This window comes from Carcharodon carcharias, chromosome 13 (genome assembly GCF_017639515.1).
Source record: "Carcharodon carcharias isolate sCarCar2 chromosome 13, sCarCar2.pri, whole genome shotgun sequence".
NCBI classification, from domain to species: domain Eukaryota; kingdom Metazoa; phylum Chordata; class Chondrichthyes; order Lamniformes; family Lamnidae; genus Carcharodon; species Carcharodon carcharias.
The window spans coordinates 142,127,607-142,151,202 of record NC_054479.1 but is presented as its reverse complement, the minus strand read 5'-3'; the positions used below and the strand labels follow the sequence as shown (position 1 = coordinate 142,151,202).

Here is a 23,596-nt window from a genome sequence, read left to right as displayed (position 1 = left end):
GTACTGAGTAAATTGTTGGAACTGTGGGCTGACAAGTTCCCAGAGGCAAAATTTTTCCCCTGAGGGTCATGAGTTTTTGGAACTCACTTCCTGAAAAGGCAATGGGAGTAGAGTCTTTGAATATTTTTAAGGAAGAAGTGGTTAGATTCTTGGTCAGCAAGGGGCTGATAGGTTATCGGGGGTAGGAGGGATGCAGATTTGAGGTTACTATCAGATCAGCCATGACCTTATTAAATGGCAGAGCAAGCTTGAGGGACCGAATGGCCTGCTCCTCCTTGTTCATATGCAACACTGTAACCTGTAGCTCTTGCTTGGTCTGTCTACATTTGAACATTAGGGATTTCACTGTGGAACCATTCATTCAGCTAGGCTTTTAAATCTAGGCTAATGAGGAGAAGTAATGTGATTGATATTGATATTCCACTTCTCACAGCATGTAGGTAGACCTACAATCGCTGGGGTTTTAGCCTCCACAGTTTAGAACATGTGTGACCCCCAGGAGGATTGATTGTACTTGCATTCTAGGACTATGGATCCTGCAGGTGGAATAAGTGAACCATTGTACGCTGTAAGTTTCACAGTAGTAGGTTTCGCCATGACTTTCCATGTCTGTGGATACATGGAAGTCTTTTAGGATTTGCAGAGGTAGCATGTTGGCACTTGCTCCTGTGTCAATCCTGGCCAAGAAAGAGTAGTTATCAATTTTCTTAGGGGAGATAGTTTGAATTGTGGCAAACACTTTGGATGGTGTGATGGCACCTGTTTTCCATGAGGTTGATGGTGTGTAACATGTGTTCATCGCTCTTGGCCTCATAGTGCACATCATCGACATATTCTGCTTTGTCAGTCACCTCATGCACAGGTTTCTGACAGGATACCGGATGGTCATTCCTATTGCTTGAAGGTACCCATTTTGTACAGTCTGTTTGGTTCAGTACATGGCTCTTTGTAGCTGCATCAGCCTTTGATCTTGTGCACTGCCGCTGTCAATGGCCCTTTCTGCTACATGCCTCGCAGAATTGATGGAAAGCTGGGCATTTCCTTGGTGTATGCAGAGGGTCACACCTTCCACATGTCTTGCTAGGTCTGGATATTCTAGTGAGTACATCGATAATTAGGGTCATACTTAGAACCTGTAAGCTTTGTTGACCTGCGAGGATTGCTTCACATTTACGTCAACCCTTGAGTAGGTCTTTGTTACTATACATCTTGGGCCTGTCTTACAGACCTTGCTGGAATGTTTCCATGGGAGTGGATGTAATCACCAACTCAACACTTATGGCTGCTAGCTCTGTGTTTGAAAAACCACAGTTCGTACCCTTTTCTCTACATCTGCTAACAAAGTGGCCTACAGATTCTGCAGGCTGTTCTCAAAGTGACATGAACTCTAGTTGATGAATACAGAAGCTGAAACTGATTCTGAAGCAGTCTTCCAATGCAGTCCACATCTTTTGGGGATCCTTTAGCTCTTCTGCTGTTAATTGTGACGTGTTCAGCCCGTGTAGATCTCAGTTCCCCATTGCTAGATGAATTTTTATGGCTTGGTTGCCTGGTTCAGACACACCTAAATCAAGAAGCCATAGCTCTGTACGCTGTTCAATCATTTTGAATTCAGATTGTAGATCAGCTGCATCCAAATTCAAACTGGGGAATTTTGTGGACACTATCTGAGTCTATCCCTTTGCTTCTCCTATAGTTCCTGGGATGAGTGTTGTAGCTGCACTTTTCCGAAGATTTGTTGGTTATGATTACCACCTCCTCTGGCCTGATTTTTACAACGGCTTTTTGATTTTATTTTGTTTAACTCTTCACATTCACTGTCGACCCGGCCCACACCCTAGTCCTTTCCTGATTGAGCTAACTTGGTGCTGATCTTCTCGACACACTGTCCCGCTCATGGAACTGACAGGCTATCTCACCATGAGGGATCCGTCTCTCACCAACTCTTTCCTTGAGCACTGTCTTGGCACTATGCCTTCAAAGCTTTTCTGCACAGTCAGCATACTATGGTCTCAACACTCTCCATTGCAGTGACTCTGTTGCGCTGTGACCAGAATGTCAAGGGTCATCTCATACCATGTAGCACAATCTAAGGCTGTTCACCATATCGTAACTGTACTTGATGTTAAGAGTACCATGTTGAATTGTTATAGTGATATAAAGGCACTAATTGCTCATATGGGATTGGGTAAACATGTTCTGTCGAAGGGTCATGAGGACTCGAAACATCAACTGTGCTCTTCTCCGCCGATGCTGCCAGACCTGCTGAGTTTTTCCAGGTATTTCTGTTTCTGTTTTTGTTTTGGGTAAACATGTTGTGGGTTCATTTATTTAGACTAAGCACCTGAAAACAGATATACATGGATAGAAAGCTTGAAGACATCATCAACAGAGTTATGTATATGAGCTCTGCTCAAAAGCAAAAGTGAAACTAAAACTGGATTGCATGACACACTTCCCTTCTAGTGATGTCACGCTGCTATCCTTTAAAGGCATATTACAACGTAGCCAACGCATTGTAGCGTAAACCAAGTGTGGCCCTAACTGCAGGCCTTTAAGTCACACAGCACATAACTGGTAATTACTGTTTATTTTCTTGCACCACATCCATAACTTGTGGATTTTTTATTTTCAGGGGCATTGCTCCTCAAAACAAACCAGAGTTGCAACGAGTGATGGAGCAGAGAAAGAGAGATCAAGTCGTTAAACAGAAGAAAGAAGAAGAAGCTCTTAAAAAGTCAGACTTGGAGCAAGAGCTAATGAAACGTCAACAGAGGCTAGACCAGGTGCGAAAGCCAGCAAAATGATAAGTAAAACAGTTTAATGTATAGCTCCACCTTAACGATATGAAGCCCACATTAAGATTAAGTCTATGTCCTGTGTAATGGAAAACATCCCTATCACAATATCCCGCTTCCAACTTCATTTCTTAATTAATGTTGTATCAATGCCAAAGTGTACAAACCAAACCCAGGATGGCCCTTTATGTATCTCTCTATATATTTAGAGTTTCAAACACAATGCTGGAGTGGAAGGAGACAGATTTTCCATGCTAGAAGTATTTTGAGAGTGGGAAGACAGAATTAATGACTTGCGAACTTTTTTTTTAGTTCAAATCCATCCTGTGTATGCCAAAATGGAAAGTATTACTTAATTATTTGCTTTCCTTGTTGCTACCAGAGGCGTCGTTTATCTTTTTACGATGGCAAAATGACGTCCATTGTAGGAATAATCCATTTCTTGCCAAGAATGCCTCCTAAACAGCTGTTATGTTTCTTCAATTAAAAGCAAACGCAGATTATTTTCAAATCACAAGTATAGCTACAGGATTCTTGATTCAGCACCAAAACCATCATTAAAAAGATGAGCAGGTCTTGTACAGCTCAAAGCGTGCTGAGCGTAATGTTGGTGTTGATGCCAGTGAAAATCTATCACACATGTATCACATTTGCATCAAGAGAATCCTTTTTTGGCGTTGGAGAGGTGGAAGAATGCTGTTTTGTGAGTTAAACTGTCAGTTTAAAAGAAAAATTGGGAATGTGGTAAATATAGAATAAAATCAGCAAAAGCTGGCAATGAACAGCAGGTCAGTCAATTGCTGGAAGAGAAAGATGGTTCTTTTGGGATCCTTTTATGAGAACTGGGAAGGGAAAAAATCCACCTGAATTATTAACCTATCGCTTCTGCCAGATAGTGGCTCACTGCAATGTTAGGATTTGGTAATTTTTCTGGTCCATTGAATTATGACCTCTCTGATGTGCAACCTTATTGAAGCCTTATCAAGGACATTGCCAAGAATGACCCACAAACCTTCAAGATCTCTGCACTCCTCTAATCTTGGCCTCTTCCATGTCCTCAATTTTAATCACCGCACCACCGGTGACCTTGCCTTCAGCTGCTTGGGCCCTAAGCTCTGGAACCCCGTCCCTGAACCTCGCCACCTCTCTACTGCTTTCTCCTCTTTAAGATGTTCCTTAAATACTGCCTCTTTGAACAAGCTTTTGCTCACTTCCTTAATATCTCCTTGTGTGAATCAGTGTCAAAATCTTGGTTGAAAATGCACCTGCGTTGGGATGTTTTACAACATTTAAGATGCTACATAAGTGATTGCTGTTGTTGGGAAAGTTCTCAGAAGAAGCACTAAACTTGCAGGAGTTCTGAGAAGAGTTACATTTGAAAACTGTTGGTGTAACCAGGGCTGTGTTACTAACCGTTTAATGTGATTTCAGATTGAGCAGGAAAAACTGGATGCTGAAGAGAAACGGGAGAACGCACCTGAGTTTGTCAAGATGAAAGGTAACCTGAGGAGAACCAAACACGAGAGCGGAGACGTGCAAGTCTCTTAGAGAAGGCCACTGCGTGCAAAACTCTGGAGTTTGTAGAGTGGTTTCTGTTTCTTCAGGCACAAGAAATCAGCACTGTGATTACAGCTTAGCAACAAACTCAAGCAGCACAAGAGCTTTTTAGCAAGCGGCTCCCTTCGTCACAGCATACTGTCCACTTTGTACTGAAAGGGCTCATTTTGTGCAGGACAACTTCAGAGTGACGACCGACAGTGACCGGTGCAGGCTCTCCAACCGGATTTGATTTGAGTGGGATTCTAGAGCAACAGCAGACTGTTTTCTTCATTCTGGGAATATGATCTGTTTTAAAAACAACTGTCACTAGAAGTAAAGGATGAAACGTTCATACCGAGTTCACTGTGGGCAAATTATCTGACCCGCTCATTAGTATCTAGAATCAACCAAATTTATTGCAAGCACCGGACGACTGTTGAGATTAATGAGGTGACAGCGGTGAAATTGGACTTTGTCAATAACACAAAATGGGCAATAATGAACCAGCTGAGTGAACCCACCCCCCACCCTACCTAAAGCCAGTGTGTTAAACCTACTGCCCATTTGCTTTTGGCAGATCTGTGATGGCGCCAAAGTGAAATTTCCCCCCTTTTATTTGCGCTCTGCAGCACATGGACACTCCTTTGTCCACTAAAATAAATGGGTTGTTGGCTCCATTCAGGTAGTGGCCAGATGAATATCATGTGAATGCATGAAGATCTGGTCTGTTAATATCAGCACTAGCAATTTCTAAGCTATGTTTACACAGCAATGGGGGAGGGGTCGGCGGCGGGTGGGGGGGGTAGTTTTCCAGACACAGTAGTGATTAACGATGCCCATCTTCCCTCGCGCGCACACTGCCTAGGGTCTTCCCTCTGTTAACCAGAACCGGTGCATCCTTTCAAAATTGGGGCCCAGTGAATAAGTTTTTGACACTGTTTATGAACCGAACAATATACAGCAAGAATAAGTTCAGTGCGATTTCTTTCCTCATTGAATATCCTTGTATAGTTCATCAGAAACTGCTTTCCAGTTTTCAAAATTTTGATAAGATTTAAATTTTTTTTATATTAAGTTTGCAATGTTGTGTCACAAATTCTATGAAATTTGTAACGATTGTATACTGGTAATTCAGTGCTTTATATTTTGTCAGGCTGCTGTGCAGGGTAAGCCAAGTTTTATAATTCTGATCCCACCTTGTTTATTCGCATACCCCTGCATTAGAACCGTGTACTCTGATGCAGTATGAAACTGCACTGGTGTTCTTAAAGTGAAAATTAAAAGAGTGATGTCATTTTGATGCGTTTTTTTTTAGTTTGGTAAAAGTTTGGTGACAGAAATCTGTGCAAGGGTGTTTTTTTTAATTAAACCAGCAAAAATAATAGCCTTCTGGATGAAATTGATCAATGTCCATTTTTAAATTGGATTCAGTCAACATGGAAGATCATTTATTGCAATCCAAATGCAATTGTCATTTTGTCGATGAATTTTGTGTGTTCGTAAGTCTTATCTCAGAACTTTTTAACATGTTAATGTCTTGCATAAATCGTGAATCACACTTTAAAGTGCCCAGAACAGATGTGTCATGTTTTCCTGATTGGCTCAAGCGACTCAGCATCTGATCATAAAACATTTTAAACACCTTGGGCTGAATTTTCAGTCCGAGTTGGGAGCCCACTGCCCAAAGCATTTCCAGGTCCTGAGCCCACACCATGTCAGCAGCAGCAGTGCAATGCAATTCTCAAAGCGGCAGCCGTTAATTGGCCCGAGGCAAGTTCGGCGCCCGATTAGGGGCGCGGGTATGGGCAGGAGGCGGGAGCTAGGACATGCAGGGGTAATTTAAAATGCCAGCAGCAGTTATGACTGGGCTTGATGTTGCCTTAACAAATGGATGAGCACAGGGCCAGTGATGGTTTGGACAGCTGTCTCCAAGCAGCACCATGTTTTCTGATGCCTCCTCTGAGCTCCTGATTGAGACCGGTGAACAGGAGAGCTGTGCCCTTCCTTCCATCTGGAAGAAGAGCTCCAGCGAGCCAGACCAAGTGGTCACATCTAGAGGCGACCGGGAAGTCCAGCAGCCTCATTTTCATCTCAAGAGTCCCAACAAACTCTCCTCGCAAAATCTAGCCTCTCAGCTCGAGTGATGCAATTCTGTATCACCACATGACGAACCAAGTTTCAGTCTCCCCCTTTATACTTTTTCATACGCAGCCATGAGTGCTAATGGTTGTCTACTGTGTTCCCAACAGCTTTGCTGAAGTGTGTCCCACACCCTCCTTGTCTCCCATGCTGGCCATTTGTAAATTACTAACTGTTGTTCCCCACACTCCTAACGAGCTCCACAACAAGCTCATGAAGCAATTAATCGGAGGCGTGTAGGTTGCCGACTCCCTCGCCCTCCCTTTGGAAATCTAATCGCACCGATGACACCTCAGGAACCGTCGAGACTTTCCAAGTACGCAATTATCCAGCCCCAGTCGCTCCTGAATTCACCCCCAGGGGGGGCGATTGAAAATTCAGCCCCTTTTTCATTTTTCAAACCCCTCTTCACATCTCACCTCGCTGGGAGAAAAAGGCAATCCAAGATTTTGCGCTTTGTGAAACTCGTGGACATTTGTGCAGGAGATGTATTAACTCAAGCGTAAAGCAAAATCTAATTGGCAACAGCGAAATCTATTCTCTTTAGGGATATTAAAACAAGCAGCTTTTTTTTCTCTATTGACCAGAATGGTCCCTCTGAAGTTTTGTGACAATAGCACTCGTGCTGTACCACTATAACACACAAAAACATCACTAAAGCTCGAAACAGCACATTTTGCATTGTTCGATTTCATGTGAACAAGGCTAACGGGTAAAATATAATATTAAAACTGGCTAGTGTTACAACATGATTATCAACGTGCTTTAGGCCTTGGATGGATTTCCAGTTCATAGCGGATGCCAGGAGTTAGCGTTTATCTAGAACATTCAATAATGAGAGAAGTTGTACTTTTGATATATTCATGAAATGCATTGTTCAACTGATTATGTAAAGGAGTAACGATGGCACTGAGTTCAAGAAACCTTTCTCAACCTTGGGGTGGAATTTAATGGTCATGGTGGTGAGCCCATTCACCGGCTAAAGCCGCTCACAGCCCCTCCACACACAACCATTTGACAGATCCCCGAAGAGATTTAATCCCAATCAGGCATTCTCCTGGCTTCCCTCAGAATTCCTGGGTCCTGCAGGGTGGATATCCCACTGCCAAGAGCTGCCAGCCAATCAGAGGCTGCCAGTTCTCCAGCACCGCTGGGAACAGTGGTCACTGCCAGTACTGCAGTATGTCTCACAAGGGAGATCGTCACTGGATCCTCGGAACACAGGTAAGTGGAGCGACTAGCCAGGCAAGCTTGATAAGGCGGTGGGGGTGGGGGTGGGGTTGGGTCTGTGCGGGTGCAGGGACGTCGGTGTAAAAGGGCAGGGGTATGCCTTCCTGAGGGGGCATTCCTTGCCACTGCAGTCCCTCCGCTGGGCACAGAGTGCCTAAGCAGGAGGGACCACCTCTGCCAGGCCACCAGCGCATACCAGGGGTCTGCCCATGGTGTGTAGTCACCCCTCTGCTCCCCAACATGCCCACCCCACCAGTGGATGAATACCAGCAGCAGCAGGATAGCACCCTTAGACTCGTTCAGCCTCTGGGCAGGAAAGCTGTCCTTACCCCTTCCCAGCCCATACTTATTCAGGGGGTGGGGAGAGGTGGAGGAGTGTCAAAGGCACTGAGCTCTTCACCCCAAGCCTTCCCACCCCATTATATGGGCCCTGCCTCCCTGCCTGCTTCCTGGGGGGAGTGGGTGGGGGGGGCAGGGGAGGGTGGTGGAGGAGGGGGGCTGACGGCTGGGGCATTAGATTCCACCCCTAGTAGTTATATTTGTGCAGTAGTCCAATTTAAAATCAAACAACATTATTGAGGCTTCTCTAACTTTAGCTGTTCCCTTGCTTTCTTTCTCTCTCTCCCGCTCTCTCTCCGTGACCCACCTTCTTGTCTCTGTTTCTTTGTTATCGAGATGGTGCCTCTGAAGTTTTCCTTTTCCCCTAGTGTTGAATCCACCCTGCTGTGAGCTCTTTCTCTCTGAGTTTTCACCATTTTCAGGGCAGTTTACACCAGCTTCTAAACTGACATTTCGTTTCTTAGGGCACAAAATCTGGTGAAGTTGTTTTGCTTTCAATCAGTCTTCCTGCTCCTAAAATTGATGCATTTTTAAAAACAGAGCTTGATGACATCTGAACACAACTTTTTATTTCTGCTATCTTTTCTGGGCACCGGGACCGTGTTCCGTTCCATAGGCTTTGGGGTCTTCCCCATATATATCTACACATTTTAAGATAAGTTGCCAAATATAAAGTTGCACAGAGAGGAGAAATGTAATCTATGTTTCATTCCACAAGTCAGGAAAACCATCTTACCAATAGTCTCGGATGAATTATGGAAGTATATTTGCTGGGGAGGTAAAATGCGTTGTTGCATTTTTCAAAATTGTTCATCCACTGTAGTAAATTGAAGCTCTCAATGATCTCATGTGGCTTGGAGGATATATCATTCTAACACAAATTATTAAATGTCTCTTGGTATTGGTGTCCATAAACTCCACCAGTGACAGGCAAAATATGGTGTGAACATTGGGTAAAACTATGGTATGCAGCCCCTGTCGTACACTCTACATCTCTCCAAGTTCAGTATCTCTGCACAGCACTTGATTGTCCAAGCTGAGAAGAGCACTAATTACAGAACATGTCTTGACTTCTGATCACCATATGAATGTGGCTGATTTTCATTTTCCAAAAGCAGTACACTTCATAAATTTCATGCTTTGAAACATAATAACATCCCCGTTTAATTTCATGTTCAATAATTGTGGGGCGACTCATGCCTTATGTATTTAACTTACGAAAGAGCTTACAGAATTTACCCATTCCTTCTCCAGCCATGAATCATGGGCCTTTAGTCCTCATGAAACAAGTTCAACAATATTATTCCACTGCACATGAATAGCAAACTATTGAGTAATGTTTCATATTAAGTAAGATTGAGAGAGTGCAGAGAGGATTTACTAGGATGTTGCTGGGTCTTAAGGAGTTGAGTTACAGGGAAAGATTAAACAGGTTAGGACTTTATTCCTTGGAGCGTAGAAGAATGAGGGGAGATTTGATAGAAGTTTACAAAATTATGAGGGGTATAGACAGAGTAAATGCAAGTAGGCTCTTTCCACTTAGATTAGGAGAGATAAACACGAGAGGACATGGCTTTAGGGTGAAAGGGGAAAGGTTTAGGGGGAACATTAGGGGGAACTTCTGCACTCAGAGAGTGGTGAGAGTGTGGAACTAGCTGCCATCTGACGTGGTAAATGCGGGCTCACTCTTAAGTTTTAAGAATAAATTGGATAGATACATAGATGGGAGAGATCTGGAGGGTTATGGACTGGGTGCAGGTCAATGGGACTAGCAGAATAATATTTCGGCACAGACTAGAAGGGCCGAATGGCCTGTTTTCTGTGCTGTAGTGTTCTATGGTTCTATGGTCCTATTATCACAGTAATACTATGCTGGAAATACTCTGCCGGTCTGGCAGCATCTGTGGGGAGAGAAACAGGTAACATTTTAGATCGATGGCCTTTCATTAAAACTCACCTGCAGTATTTTGCATCTGTACTTACAGCAGCATTCATCACATAATCCATCAACAGAGAATAGTCATTTTCAGAAAGCCTTTAGAAATGAATAATTTTGGAAACCAGGATTGAAAGGCCTTGGATGCGGTGCCTGGGATTATGTGAAAGCACTAGGTAACATAGCACGCACAATGTGCCTTAATTTCAACTTTAATAGTGTTGGTTCAATAAAGCTGTATAAATCCATAATGAACTCAAGATGGCTTTGAGTTGAGATGCAGCAAGTCAATTGTCTGCAGCTCAAAGGGACTTTGGAATTTAATCTGTCAATGAAATTCTGATTTAATTTGGTTTAAATCAGAATGCTTTGTTCAAAATTTAACAGTACCTTCAATTCAGGCAATGACCTAGTTTCGCGAAGTGCAGGATAATGACTGAGCCATTACTGATGTACATATACAACGCACACACTGAATAGGATTCTGTCACATGGTCACTGTTTGAGAGGGATCTTGACTGATCGGTAAACATTGGAAAAATAGGTGTCTCCTCATCCTATGCTTTCCGAGTTCCTTTGTGATTGTTTTCATAAAACTGTTTAAACATAGGGTCTTGATAAGTTTACTTTAACATTTGTTGCGTGTTGGATGCTTCTACGCTGATGGTTTTTGGTATTTCGTGCAAATGAAGAGTTGAAAGCAGTGAACGATACTGAAATAAAAAAAATTGCTTCTTTTGCATGGAACAAATTAGTGTTTGTGTGTCTATTTCAGGCTACATTGATTTCAGCAGTAATGGAAACCACTACAACCTGTAACTTGAGAATCTATTGTGCAATTTTAGAGAGATGTTCAAAACCAAAACAATTTGATAGATGTCCTTAGTAGGTTAAAATATCTCGTGTGATACTGATCCTGCAGCTCAGGATAAACCCACATTGAACTGGCTGATTGGAATGGGGGTGGCATTAAGTGATGCACACATCAGGCCATGGTTTCCATGGGCTAAGGAGAGGGAAAATAAGGCAGTTTTCCCATTCCTACTCAGTGGCTTGGAAATAGGATTGCCAACTCTGGTACTCCTGGAATGTTGATCATGTGACACCTCATCATATGACATCCCATCACGCAACATCTACAGGTGTCGTTCCATTGATGGTATCAAGGCAGGGTCCCTGTTATCCATCAATATCTTTGCTGGAGGCTTTGTGCTGGCAGTAGTTGGACAAGAAGTTCAGAGAAACTGGTGGCCTCTTGTGAGCAATAAAGTACAAGTCTCGCTACCACCTGCAAAAATTACTGTATCAGGTTTTAAGCCATATTACTAGACAGAGAAACTGCATGATGTTATCCGTGCCATTGCGTAAGGAGAGCATTGAGATCATGATCCAAGCTGCCCCTTCCCTGCCCCATCATCAAGTTATCTGGTTTTCAAATTTTACTATTCTTTAGTGTTCAGCTCAACTTAAACATTTGACCACATGGATTGAAAACATTTGGCTGTGTACATCCAGAGATTAGTGATCCAAGTAACCTAATTAAACTTTGTTAGATGAATGAACACTATGAATATGGAAGTAATTCTTTATGCTGCGTACATCTTGATGAATGAATTATTAGGTAAAAGACTAAGAATTGTCCTTTCTCGAGTTACATGCTGGAGATGTTTATGGGATGTCCCACTCTACTCCCCTGATTACTACAATCAACAAACCGTATCATGCTTACTCTTTCAGTCTTAATTAAAATGCTAATTTGGTTGTCATCAAGGCTAATCACCTTTATATAGAGGAAGAGAATACAAGTGAGTAGATGTCATATTTCAACTATACGAAGTCCTGGTTGGATCACATCTGGACCATTTCTGGGCACCTTGGAGGGAGTGCAGTCTAGATTTACCAGAATGATACTTGAACCCAAAGAGTTAAATTACAAGGAGAGATCACAGAAATTAGGGTTGTATTTGCTGGAATTTAGAAGGTTACGGGGTGAGTTCATCAAAGGTTTCAAGATAATAAGAGGAACAGATAGGGTAAATGGAGAGAAACCATTTCTGCTGGTCGGTGTTATGGCACGGCTGATGGTAAATGCTGAGCTGCCCAAGTCCCAAAGGGAAACTTGAAGCAGCTGCCAAAGTGGTTTTTGCAATTTGTATAGTATGAAATCAGGAAATGATGTCCTCGACTACTCGTGATGATTTTATAGTAAACATTTATTTTTAAAAAAAGCAAAAAAAGAAACAGAATTACATTTGAACACAAGAATAGCTTCACACAGTAAACAGTACTTTAAAACAGTACCAAAAGATCTTGACTTAACTATCTTCAGAGCTAACCTTCCCCCCTTCTGTTCAGCAACTGTCCTTTTGGATTTTAAAATCTTTAGAATTCCGGTAATTTTTACCACGCAGGAGGTGTCCTCTGAAGCTGACAGCAACTCAGTCTTCAGGGCTGGTCTTGTTCATACTGTCTTCTTAGATAAAAACAAAAAACTGCGGATGCTGGAAATCCAAAACAGAAATAGAATTACCTGGAAAAGCTCAGCAGGTCGAGCAACATTGGCGTAGATGAAAACAGTTGACCTTTCGAGTCCTCATGACCCTTCAACAGAACAGAGCTCTTAGAGTTGTGCCCAGCTATCCTACTGTATTCTGGGAGATTTTACCAACTACCCCCACATAGGCTTCAGTATTTCCTTAAATGCGTTCCTTCCCTTTGATCTCTCTACTGTCTCAACCAGTCTCTTCAAAATGCTTTCTTCCCAGAATTAATTAAACTCATTTCTTTACTTTAGCTCTTAGGCTTGAAAAAATAAACTTACCCTATCTTTTCCTTACTAACTTATACTTTTTACAATCTGCATATATCCCCCTTTGAACTAAAACAACTCAATTCAAAGCTACTCCTTTTATTGCTTTATCTAAGACTCTGATTGAAGTTCCTCTTGGTTCATTAACATGTCAAAACCATTTTTTACTGTTGGCTTTAGACTCTTGCAGTTACTCTGTCTTTTACTCCAATTATTCTGCTTACAGCCCCCCACAACTTGTCTTGGAGTACATAAGAAATATGACAGTGATATTACCAAAAGGAAAATATTACAATTTCTTGTTTACTTGGAGTCTAGGACTAGGAGCAACGTCTAAAAATCAGAGCCAGACCTTTTCTAGATACTAGACACATAGTAACTAGGGGGCAGGAGTAGGCCATTTGGCCCTTCCAGCCTGCTATGCCATTCGATATGATCATGGATGATCCCCCATCTCAACACCATATTCCCACTTTTCCTCTATACCCCTTCTTGCCCCAATATCCAAAAAAACTATCAATTTCTTTCTTAAATATACTCAGTGACCAGGCCTCCACAGCTTTCTGTTATAGAGAATTCCACACAGGTTGACCACCCTCTGAGTGAAGACATTTTTCCCCATCTCAGGCCTAAACGGCCTGCCCCATATCCTGAGACTGTGGCCCGTGGTTCTAGACTCCCCAACCAGGGGAAACATCCTCCCTGCATCTAGTCTGTGTATCCCTGTTAGAATTTTATACGTTTCAATCAGATCCCTTCTTCTAAACTCTAGTGAAGACAGGCCTGGTCAAGCCAATCTCTCCTCATACGACAGTCCTGCTGTCTCCGGTATCAGCCTAGTGAACCTTCGCTGCACTCCGTCTGCAGCAAGTATATCCTTTCTTAGGTAGGGAGATCAAAACTGCATGCAATACTCCAGGTGTGGAATCACCAAGGCCCTGTATAACTGCAGTAAGACATCCCTACTTCTGAACTCAAATCCTCTTGCAATGAAGGCCAACATACCAATTACCTTAATTACCTAGAAAAACTCAGCAGGTCTATCTGCTCCTATCACTGCTTGCTTGTCCCTACAACCACACCACCCACACACCCCCCCACTTCTCTACCCCCCACCCAACCACCTCCCCCCCAACCTTAAACCGGCTTATATTTCACCCCTCTCCTTGGATTCAACCAGTTCTGCTGAAGGGTCACGAGGACTCGAAACGTCAACTCTTTTCTTCTCCGCCGATGCTACCAGACCTGCTGAGTTTTTCCAGGTAATTCTGTTTTTGTTTTGGATTTCCAGCATCCGCAGTTTTTTGTTTTTATACCATTTACCTACCTAATTGCTTGCTACACCTGCCTGTTTACTTTCATTGACCGATGTCCAAGGACACTCAGATCCCTCTGTACATCCACATTTCCCAATATATCACCATTTAGATAATACTCTGCCTTTCTGTTTCTCACAATGAAATGTGTAACTTCATATTTATCCACGTTATACTGCATCTGCCATGTGTTTGCCCACACACACAACTTGTCTAAATCGCCCTGAAGCCTCCTTGCATCCTTCTCACAACTCACAACCCCACCCAGTTTTGTGTCATCAGCAAACTTGGAAATATTGCATTTGGTTCCCTCATCCAAGTCATTTATATATATCGTGAATAGCTGGGACCCAAGCACTGATCCCTGCGGTACATCACTAGTCACTGCCTGCCACTCGGAAAAAGACCCATTTATTCCCACTCTCTGTTTCCGGTCTGTCAACCAATTCTTAATCAATGCCAGTATATTACCCCCAATCTCATGTGCTTTAATTTTGACTACTAGCCTCTTATGTGGGAACTTATCAGAAGCCTTCTTGAAATCCAAATACACCACATCCACAGGTTCTCCCTTATTTATTCTACTAGTTACACCCTCAAAAAACTCCAGTGGATTAGTTAAGCGTGATTTCTCACAATTGAGTTTGATAGATTTTTGTCAACCATAAGTAATAAGGGATATGGATTTAGGTCACAGGTCATCAATGATCTCATTAAACAAGAGAAAAGCTCGAGGGATTAGATGCTCCTCCTGCTCCTATGTATGTAAAAATGCAAATTTATAAAGAGGCAAAATAACTCACCAGATCAAACAGCAATACAGTCCTTGCCAATATTTAAGAGTTTTTTCTGAAATCAAAATAACAAAGAATTGTCAGGTCTATTTTGACCTGATCTTGGGTTAATGTAACATGAGCAACTCAACTCCATGAAGATCTGCTTTGCCATCATTACATAACTAAGAACAAAATTAGACCTATCACAATAAGGAAGCATCCTTGAAGAAAACCCAGGCTCCTTCACAACAGCCTGGTAGTTAATATCAATTATCTCTATTACCCCAGTTGCTTGGGAAATGAGAAACAAAACCCCTCATACACGCACACAGACAGAGACACAGAATCACAAAGACACAAAGACAGACAGACACAAACTGAGGGAGGAATTTTCCTTGTCCACCGGTGTCAGGTGTGTTCGGCGGTGTAGGCAGACAATATGGCGTGATCGGTTTTACAACGGCGTGAAACTTGATCACGTTCGTCCGCTCAGCCTGCCGATGGTGGGCTGTGTTTCCAGCCATCAGACATCAGGAACCTCATTATAATACATCAGCCCATCAGTATTAGGCCTACCTGCTGGACTCATTTCCCCGCATCACCATCAGTCCCCCGGGCCACACCGGATCATCTGTCCAAATCGGCGGGAAAGCACGCCGATGTGTTTCAGAACAGCACATAAGCGAAGTGAATTTAGCGGGCTGCTCTTTGAAGGGAACTTGGAGGTGAGTACGCAGTAATGTGCAGCGCTCACCAGGGCTGCCTGTTGGACTTCAAGCTTCAGGGGTGTTGGGTGGTTGGGGGTTAAGGGCAGCCCTGGCACTGAGGCGATTTGTGAAGGTTGGGGGGGGGGGGGTGGGGGGGGTTGCGGGCAAGCACAGCCCTGCCGTTGAGGTGACTCTTGGGGTGGTGCGGAGTGTGCGGCAAGGGCCTGTCATTAAATATAACGTACAACCATTCAGGGTGGGGGGTAGTATGGGCGAGGGAAGTGGCCACACATTAGGGACACCTGTATAAAGTGACCATTCCTCTGCAACTGAGACAGTTCAGGCGCAGCCACGTTGATGTGATTGGAGTCAGGCCTCTAGCTTCTCTGCCCAATCAAGCAACGCAGAGGCATCTAAATGCCACCAAGTACTCCAAAGGTCTTCACCTGATCCCCCTGGCACAGGCTGCAAAGTCACGAGCATTTTAGTGGACTGCAGAGTAGCTGAACTGCACATGTTGTACAATCTCCTCACTAAAGCTGCCCGTGGAGCAGTCACCACTGGGGTCGCTCACAGCCTCTTGCAATGTCAGCATCCCGGTTTGGACCAGTCTCCTCCATGGTTCAAGCTAACAGCACAGGTTTTTTTTTGATTCATTCATGGGATGTGGGTGTCACTGGCTAGGCCAGCATTTATTGCCCATCCCTAATTGCCCTTGTTTAGAGGACATTTAAGAGTCAGCCACATTGCTGTGGGTCTGGAGTCACATATAGGCCAGACCAGGAAAGGACAGCAGGTTTCCTTCATTAGTGAACCAGATGGGTTTTTACAACAATCAACAAAGGTTTCGTGGTCATCATTAGAATTTAATTCCAGGTTTATTTATTGGATTCAAATTTCACCATCTGCCGTGATGGGATTTGAACCCTGGTCCCCAGAACATTACCCAGGGTCTCCAGAACAGGAGTCCAGTGACAATACAAGTATGTCACTGCCTCCCCAAAGGAGAATGCCTGTGCCTGAGCTGAGAGCACAGCCTGCAGTCCAATGGGCAAAGATGCCGCCAATCGGTCAGGTGGACTAGGGTGGAGGTGGTGGGGTTTTGGGCAGCCAAGCCGTGCACTGATCTCTGGCCATCCAAGTGGTGGCCAGCGCTCTCCAGGATGCATTAAGGAGCCTTCACACTTAACCAGGACAGGTTCTAATTATCCATCCCCTATCAGGATGGTCTGAGGGCCCTTAGCTTCTTCCTCGAACAGAGGCCCAAACTATCCCCATCCACCACTACTCTCCTCCGTCTGGCTGAACTTGTTCTCACGCTAAACAATTTCTCCTTCAACTCCTCTCACTTCCTCCAAATAAAAGGTGAGGCTATGGGTACCCGCATGGGCCCCAGCTATGCCTGTCTCTTTATGGGGTATGTGGAACATTCCTTGTTCCAGTCCTACTCCGGCTCCCTACCACAACTCTTTCTCTGGAACATCGATGATTACTTCGGTGCTGTTTCATACTCTCGTTGGGACTTGGAAAAATTAATCAATTTTGCTTCCAATCTCCACCCCTCCATCATTTTCACATAGTCCATCTCTGACACGTCCCTTCCCTTCCTTGACCTCTCTGTCTCAATTTCTGGTGATAGACTGTCCACCAATATCCATTACAAGCCTACCGACTCTCACAGCTACCTCGACTACAGCTCCTCACACCCCGCTTCCTGTAAGGACTCCATCCCATTCTCTCAGTTCCTTCGCCTCCGTCGCATCTGTTCCGATGATACTACTTTCAAAAACAGTTCCTCTGACATGTCCTCCTTCTTCCTTAACCGAGGTTTTCCACCCACGGTCGTTGACAGGGCCCTCAACCGTGTCTGGCCCATCTCCCGCGCATCCGCTCTCACGCCTTCTCCTCCCTCCCAGAAACATGATAGGGTCCCCCTTGTCCTCACTTATCACACCACCAGCCTCCGCATTCAAAGGATCATCTTCCGTCATTTCCACCAACTCCAGCATGTTGCCACCACCAAACAAATCTTCCCTTCACCCCCCCTGGCGGCATTCCATAGGGATCGTTCCCTCTGGGACACCCTGGTCCATTCCTCCATCACCCCCTACTCCTCAACCCCCAGCTATGGCACCTCCCCATGCCCACGCAAAAGATGCAACACCTGCCCCTTCACTTCCTCTCTCCTCACCGACCAAGGGCCCAAACACTCCTTTCAAGTGAAGCAGCATTTCACTTGCATTTCCCCTAACATAGTCTACTGCATTCGTTGTTCCCAATGTGATCTCCTCTACATTGGAGAGACCAAACGTAAACTGGGCGACCGCTTTGCAGAACACCTGCGGTCTGTCCGCAAGAATGACCCAAACCTCCCTGTCACTTGCCATTTTAACACTCCACCCAGCTCTCTTGCCCACATGTCTGTCCTTGGCTTGCTGCATTGTTCCAGTGAAGCCCAACGCAAACTGGAGGAACAGCACCTCATCTTCCGACTAGGCACTTTACAGCCTTCCAGACTGAATATTGAATTCAACAACTTTAGATCTTGAACTCCTTCCTCCATCCCCACCCCCTTTCCGTTTCTTCCCCCTTCCTTTTGTTTTTTCCAATAATTTATATAGATTTTTCTTTTCCTACCTGTTTCCATTATTTTTAAATCTTTTATGCCCTGGTAGTCTTTCCACCCCACCCCCACTAGAGATGTACCTTGAGTGCCCTACCATCCATTCTTAATTAGCACATTCGTTTAGATAATATCACCACCTTCAACACCTCTTTGTTCCTTTGTCTGTGACATCTTTTGATTATCTGCTATTATCACTGCTTGCTTGTCCCTATAATCACACCATCCCCCCCATTTCTCTCCCCCCCACCCCTCCCCCACCTTAAACCAGCTTATATTTCACTTCTCTCCTAATATTCACTCAGTTCTGATGAAGGGTCATGAGGACTCAAAACGTCAACTCTTTTCTTCTCCGCCGATGCTGCCAGACCTGCTGAGTTTTTCCAGGTAATTCTGTTTCTGTTTTGGATTTCCAGCATCCGCAGTTTTTTGTTTTTATCTCAGGTTCTTATTATACCTGTGCTAACCACGTGTCTCTCTCTTTCATCCTGCAGGGGGACTACATCAGGATCATGGAGCCTGGTGAACTAGCTGTATGCCTGATGGCCTACAGGGAGTGAAGGAGATGGAGGAGAGAGTGACTGAGGCTCCCAGCTTCTCAGAGGCAGGAGCAGCAGCCTCCGGAAGAAGTGCCGGCTGGAGCTCCCACATACACTGCCCAAGGGCCACAGGAAGCCGTCGTTGGTCGGCGCCTGGTGACATCCAGGGTCTGTAGACGCCGCCTTTCATTCCGGCAGATGACTGAAAACTAATGTGGCCGAAGACTGCGCACGTCTAGGGAACTGGTCGCTCACATCTGCCACTTACTGCAGGATTTGGAGCCACGGGCACACAGTGGCCATGAAAGTGACCGCGGTGCTCAATTTCTAAGCCAGGGCACCTTTTAGGGCTCCACAGGTGACCTCTGCGGGATCTCACAAGCTGCCACCCATGAATATTGTCAGGGCCCAAAGACTTTGCAGTATCCAGTGTCTTCAGCCATTTCCTGATATCACGCGGAGTGAATCGAATTGGCTGAAGACTGGCATCTGTGATGCTGGGGACCTCTGGAGAAGGCCGAGATTGATCATCCACTCGGCACTTCTGGCTAAAGATTGTCACAAATGCTTCAGCCTTATCTTCTGCACTGATGTGCTGGGCTCCTCCATCATTGAGGATGGGGATATTTGTGGAGCCTCCTCCTCCAATGAGTTGTTTAATTGTCCACCACCATTCACGACTGGATGTGACAGGACTGCAGAGCTTAGATCTGATCTGTTGGTTGTGGAATCGCTTAGCTCTGTCTATCGCTTGCTGCTTACGCTGTTTGGATGCAAGTAGTCCTGTGTTATAGCTTCACCAGGCTGACACTTCGTATTTAGGTATGCCTGGTGCTGCTCCTGGAATGCCCTCCTGTGCTCTTCACTGAACCAGGGTTGATCCCCTGGCTTGATGGTAATGGTAGAGTGGGGGATATGCCAGTCCATGAGGTTACAGATTGTGTTCGAGTACAATTCTGCTGCTGCTGATGGCCCACAGTGCCTCATGGATGCCCAATCTTGAGTTGCTAGATCTGTTTGAAATCTATCCCATTTAGCACGGTTTTAGTGCCACACAGCACAATGCAGGGTGTCCTCAATGTGAAGGCAGGACTTCATCTCCACAATAACTGTGTAGTGGTCATTCCTACCCATACTGTCATGAGCAGATGCATCTGCAGCAGGCAGGTTGGTGAGGATGAGGTCAAGTATGTTTTTCCCTCTTGTTGGTTCCCTCATCACCTGCTACGGACCCAGTCTAACTCGGCAAGCTCGGTCAGAGTGGTGCTACCGAGTCACTCTTGGTGATGGACATTGAAGTCCCCCACCCAGCGTACAGTCTGCAGCCTTACCACCCTCAGTGCTTCCCCCAAATGGTGTTCAACATGGAGAAGCACTGATTCATCAGCTGAGGGAGGGCGGTACGTGGTAATCAGCAGGGGGTTTCCTTGCCTATGTTTGATCCGATGCCATGAGACCTCATGGAGTCTGGAGTTGATGTTGAGGACTCCCAGGGCAACTCCCTCCTGACTGTGTACCACTGTGTCACCACCTCTGCTGGCTCTGTCCTGCCGCTGGGACAGGACATACCCAGAGATAGTGATGGTGGTGTCTGTAACATTATCTGTAAGGTATGATTCCATGAGGATGACTATGTCAGGCTGTTGCTTGACTAGTCTGTGAGACACTCCAGCTACAGCACAGGCATCTACCCGGCTATGTGGAAAATTGCCCGGGTATGCCCTTTACATATAAAGCTGGACAAATCCAACCCGGCCAATTACTGCCCCATCAGTCTACTCTCCATCATCAGCAAAGTACTGGAAGAGGTCATCAACTGCACTAGCTTACCTGCTCACTGACACCTGGTCTGGGTTCCGCCAGGGCCACTCAGCTCCTGCCCTCATTACAGCCTTGGTTCAAACATGGACAAAATTGCTGAACATCTGAGGTGAGGTGAGAGTGACTGCCCTTGACATCAAGGCAGCATTTGACTGAGTGTGGCATCAAGGAGCACTAGCAAAACTGGAGTCAATGAGAATCATGGGGAAAACTCTCTGCTGGTTGGAGTCATATCTAGTACAAAGGAAGATGGTTGTGGTTGTTGGAGGTCAGTCATCTCAGCTCCAGGACATCACTGCAGGAGTTCCTCAGGGTAGTGTCCTCGGCCCAACCATCTTCAGCTGCTTCATCAATGACCTTCCTTCCATTATGAGGTCAGGAGCGGGGATGTTCACTGATGATTGCACAATGTTCAGCACCATTCACGACTCCTCAGATGCTAAAGCAGTCCATGTCCAACTGCAGAAAGACCCGGACAATATCCAGGCTTGGGCTGACAAGTGGCAAGTAACATTTACACCACACAAGTGTCAAGCAACAACCAGCTCCAACAAAAGAGAATCCAACCATTGCCCCTTGATGTTCAATGGCATTACCATCACTGAATTCCCCCACTATCAACATCCTGGGGGTTACCATTGACCAGAAACTGAACTGGACTAGCTACTTAAATACTGTGGCTACAAGAGCAGACCAGAGGCTAGGTATCATGCGATGAGTAACTCACCTTCTGACTCCCCAAAGCCTGTTCACCCATCTACAAGGCACAAGTCAGGAGTGTGATGGAATACTCCCCACTTGCCTGGATGAGTGCAGCTCCCACAACACTCAAGAAGCTTGACACCATCCTGGACAAAGCAGCCCACTTGATTGGCACCACATCCACAAACATTCACTCCCTACCATTGTGCACCATAGCAGCAGTGTCTACCATCTACAAGATGCATTGCAAGAATTCACCAAGGCTCCATCAACAGCACCTTCCAAACCCATGACCACTACCATCTAGAAGGACAAGCGCAGCAGATAGATGGGAATACCACCACCCGCAAGTTCCCCTCCAAGTCACTCACCATTCTGGCTTGGAAATATATCGGCTGTTCCTTCACTGTCACTGGGTCAAAATCCTGGAACTCCCTCCCTAACAGCACTGTGGGTGTACCTACTCCACAGGGACTGCAGCGGTTCAAGAAGGCAGCTCACCACCACCTTCTCAAGGGCAATTAGGGATGGGCAATAAATGCTGGTCCAGCCAGCGATTCCCATCATTCCATGAATGAATTTTAAAAAAGGCATCCATGAGGTCATGGATGCCATCTTTGCGAGGGCCCACAACTTTATGTATTTCACACAGGACCAGGACAGCCAGGATCCAAAAGCAATTGGATTCACCCAGATCTCAGTTTTCCCACAGACGCAGGGTGAGATCAACTGCACTCACATGGTGCTCAGATCTCCATCACAACACAAAGTAAATGACATTAACTTGAAGGGATTCTATTTGCTGAATGTGCAGCTGATGTGTGACCACCAGAACGGCATCCTGCAGGTGTGTGCACAACTCCTACATCCTCAGTCAGTCACAGATCCCTGAAACCTTCCAGGGTCCACAGACCCTGTAGGACTGGCTCCTCGGGAACAAGGGCCATGGCTGATGACACCCGTGCGGTGACCTCAGACCTGTTCCGGTGCCTGGATCAGTCTAGTGGAGCCCTGTAAAACAGTCTGCAGAGGGTGTCACGTGCTGTTGTTGACCGCTGCACCCTTTACAGCCTGGCACTGCAACAGGGAGATAAGCTGACTGAGGAGGAGATAGAGGAGCTGGAGACGTCCACCAATGAGGGGGACACTGACGGGGATGAGGATGAGGGGTTCCTCAGAGACGACGATGATGGGGATGAACCCCTCACACTGGCTAGAGAAGGCAGGCATGCGAGGGATGCCCTCATATCTACTAGATTTGTGGATGATGATGGCGACATGCAGTGAGGTGACCCCATACATCCTCACATCGCATCTGTGAACGTTTGACTCCAGTGTGGCTTATGACAGCGTGAATAACCTCTGTGAGAATGCTCCTCTCATGGAGACGCAGTGGAGGCCCTAACAGTCATTCGATTGCAGGAGGATGATGATGACCTGCAGTGAGGACACTCCATAGATTCTCACACAGCATCTGAGAATGTCTGACTCCTGTCTGCCCGAGGGCAGATCACTTATACTTTGTGATCAGGGTCATATCATAGAGACGCAGCCATGAAACTTTAGAAGTATCTGATCCTTTGCTCGCCTTCAGCACCTGACCCCTTCAGGAGCACAGTGTCACTGGTCTCAGATGCTGAAGAGATGGGGGCCAGCCCCTGCTTAAAGGTGCTGAGAGAGAACAGAGAGAATTGCCTGCCCATTACATTCTGGCAGCAATGACCAGCACTGCCAAGGTGCAGGCATCAGTAATGTTTCCAGGGAGTGTGAGGCCAGACCATCACTTTGGTTTGGAGGCTGCACGGGGAAGAGGCCCTGGACTGAGACACCTGCTTTTATCTTGTGCAGAAAGGTTTCACATCTGAGTGACAAGAACACTGCTCATCAGAACAAGGAGTTATAGGTAGGGAGACATTCTTAGGAGTTTATTAACAATAGTGAACAGCATGTACAAGTGATTAACTCCCTGCCTATGCCTGCTGTGGATCAGACAGAACAATATGCTCACCAGATTGTTACCCTGAGGCTATTCTAAAACCAGGTCCCACTGAGGTGTGTGTCTCTGCGCTGGTGGAGGGTATGGGTGGGCGCTGTGACAGGACTTCAAGGAGGATGCCTCCAGATTCCTCTTCCGAGGTTTCTTCAGGGCTTGATTGGAGGCCCTGGGTTGTGGACTCCGTCGGCTGTTTCCCAGATGTGCCTGCGGAAGCAAGGGGGGATAATTAGTGCATGGCAGTGGACTGTGAAAGAGGACACATCACTCACAGCCTGGTTGTCTGATGGATGTTGCACTGCTGGACCCTCACTTGGTAGAGCAGCGCC

General features: G+C 45.5%; 1 protein-coding gene across 2 annotated transcripts in view; it reads left to right on the top strand.

The window, feature by feature from the left end:
• fam107b (family with sequence similarity 107 member B) overlaps positions 1 to 5,631 on the top strand; it is a 103,599-nt gene extending 97,968 nt beyond the window's left edge. For both annotated transcript variants that reach the window (XM_041203558.1, XM_041203559.1), the window contains exons 3-4: positions 2,636 to 2,786; positions 4,230 to 5,631. In XM_041203558.1, the coding sequence (XP_041059492.1) occupies positions 2,636 to 2,786; positions 4,230 to 4,346 (268 nt within the window). In that variant the 3' untranslated portion in view covers positions 4,347 to 5,631. The remainder of the gene's footprint in view (positions 1 to 2,635; positions 2,787 to 4,229) is intronic.
• The last annotated feature ends 17,965 nt before the right edge of the window (positions 5,632 to 23,596 follow it).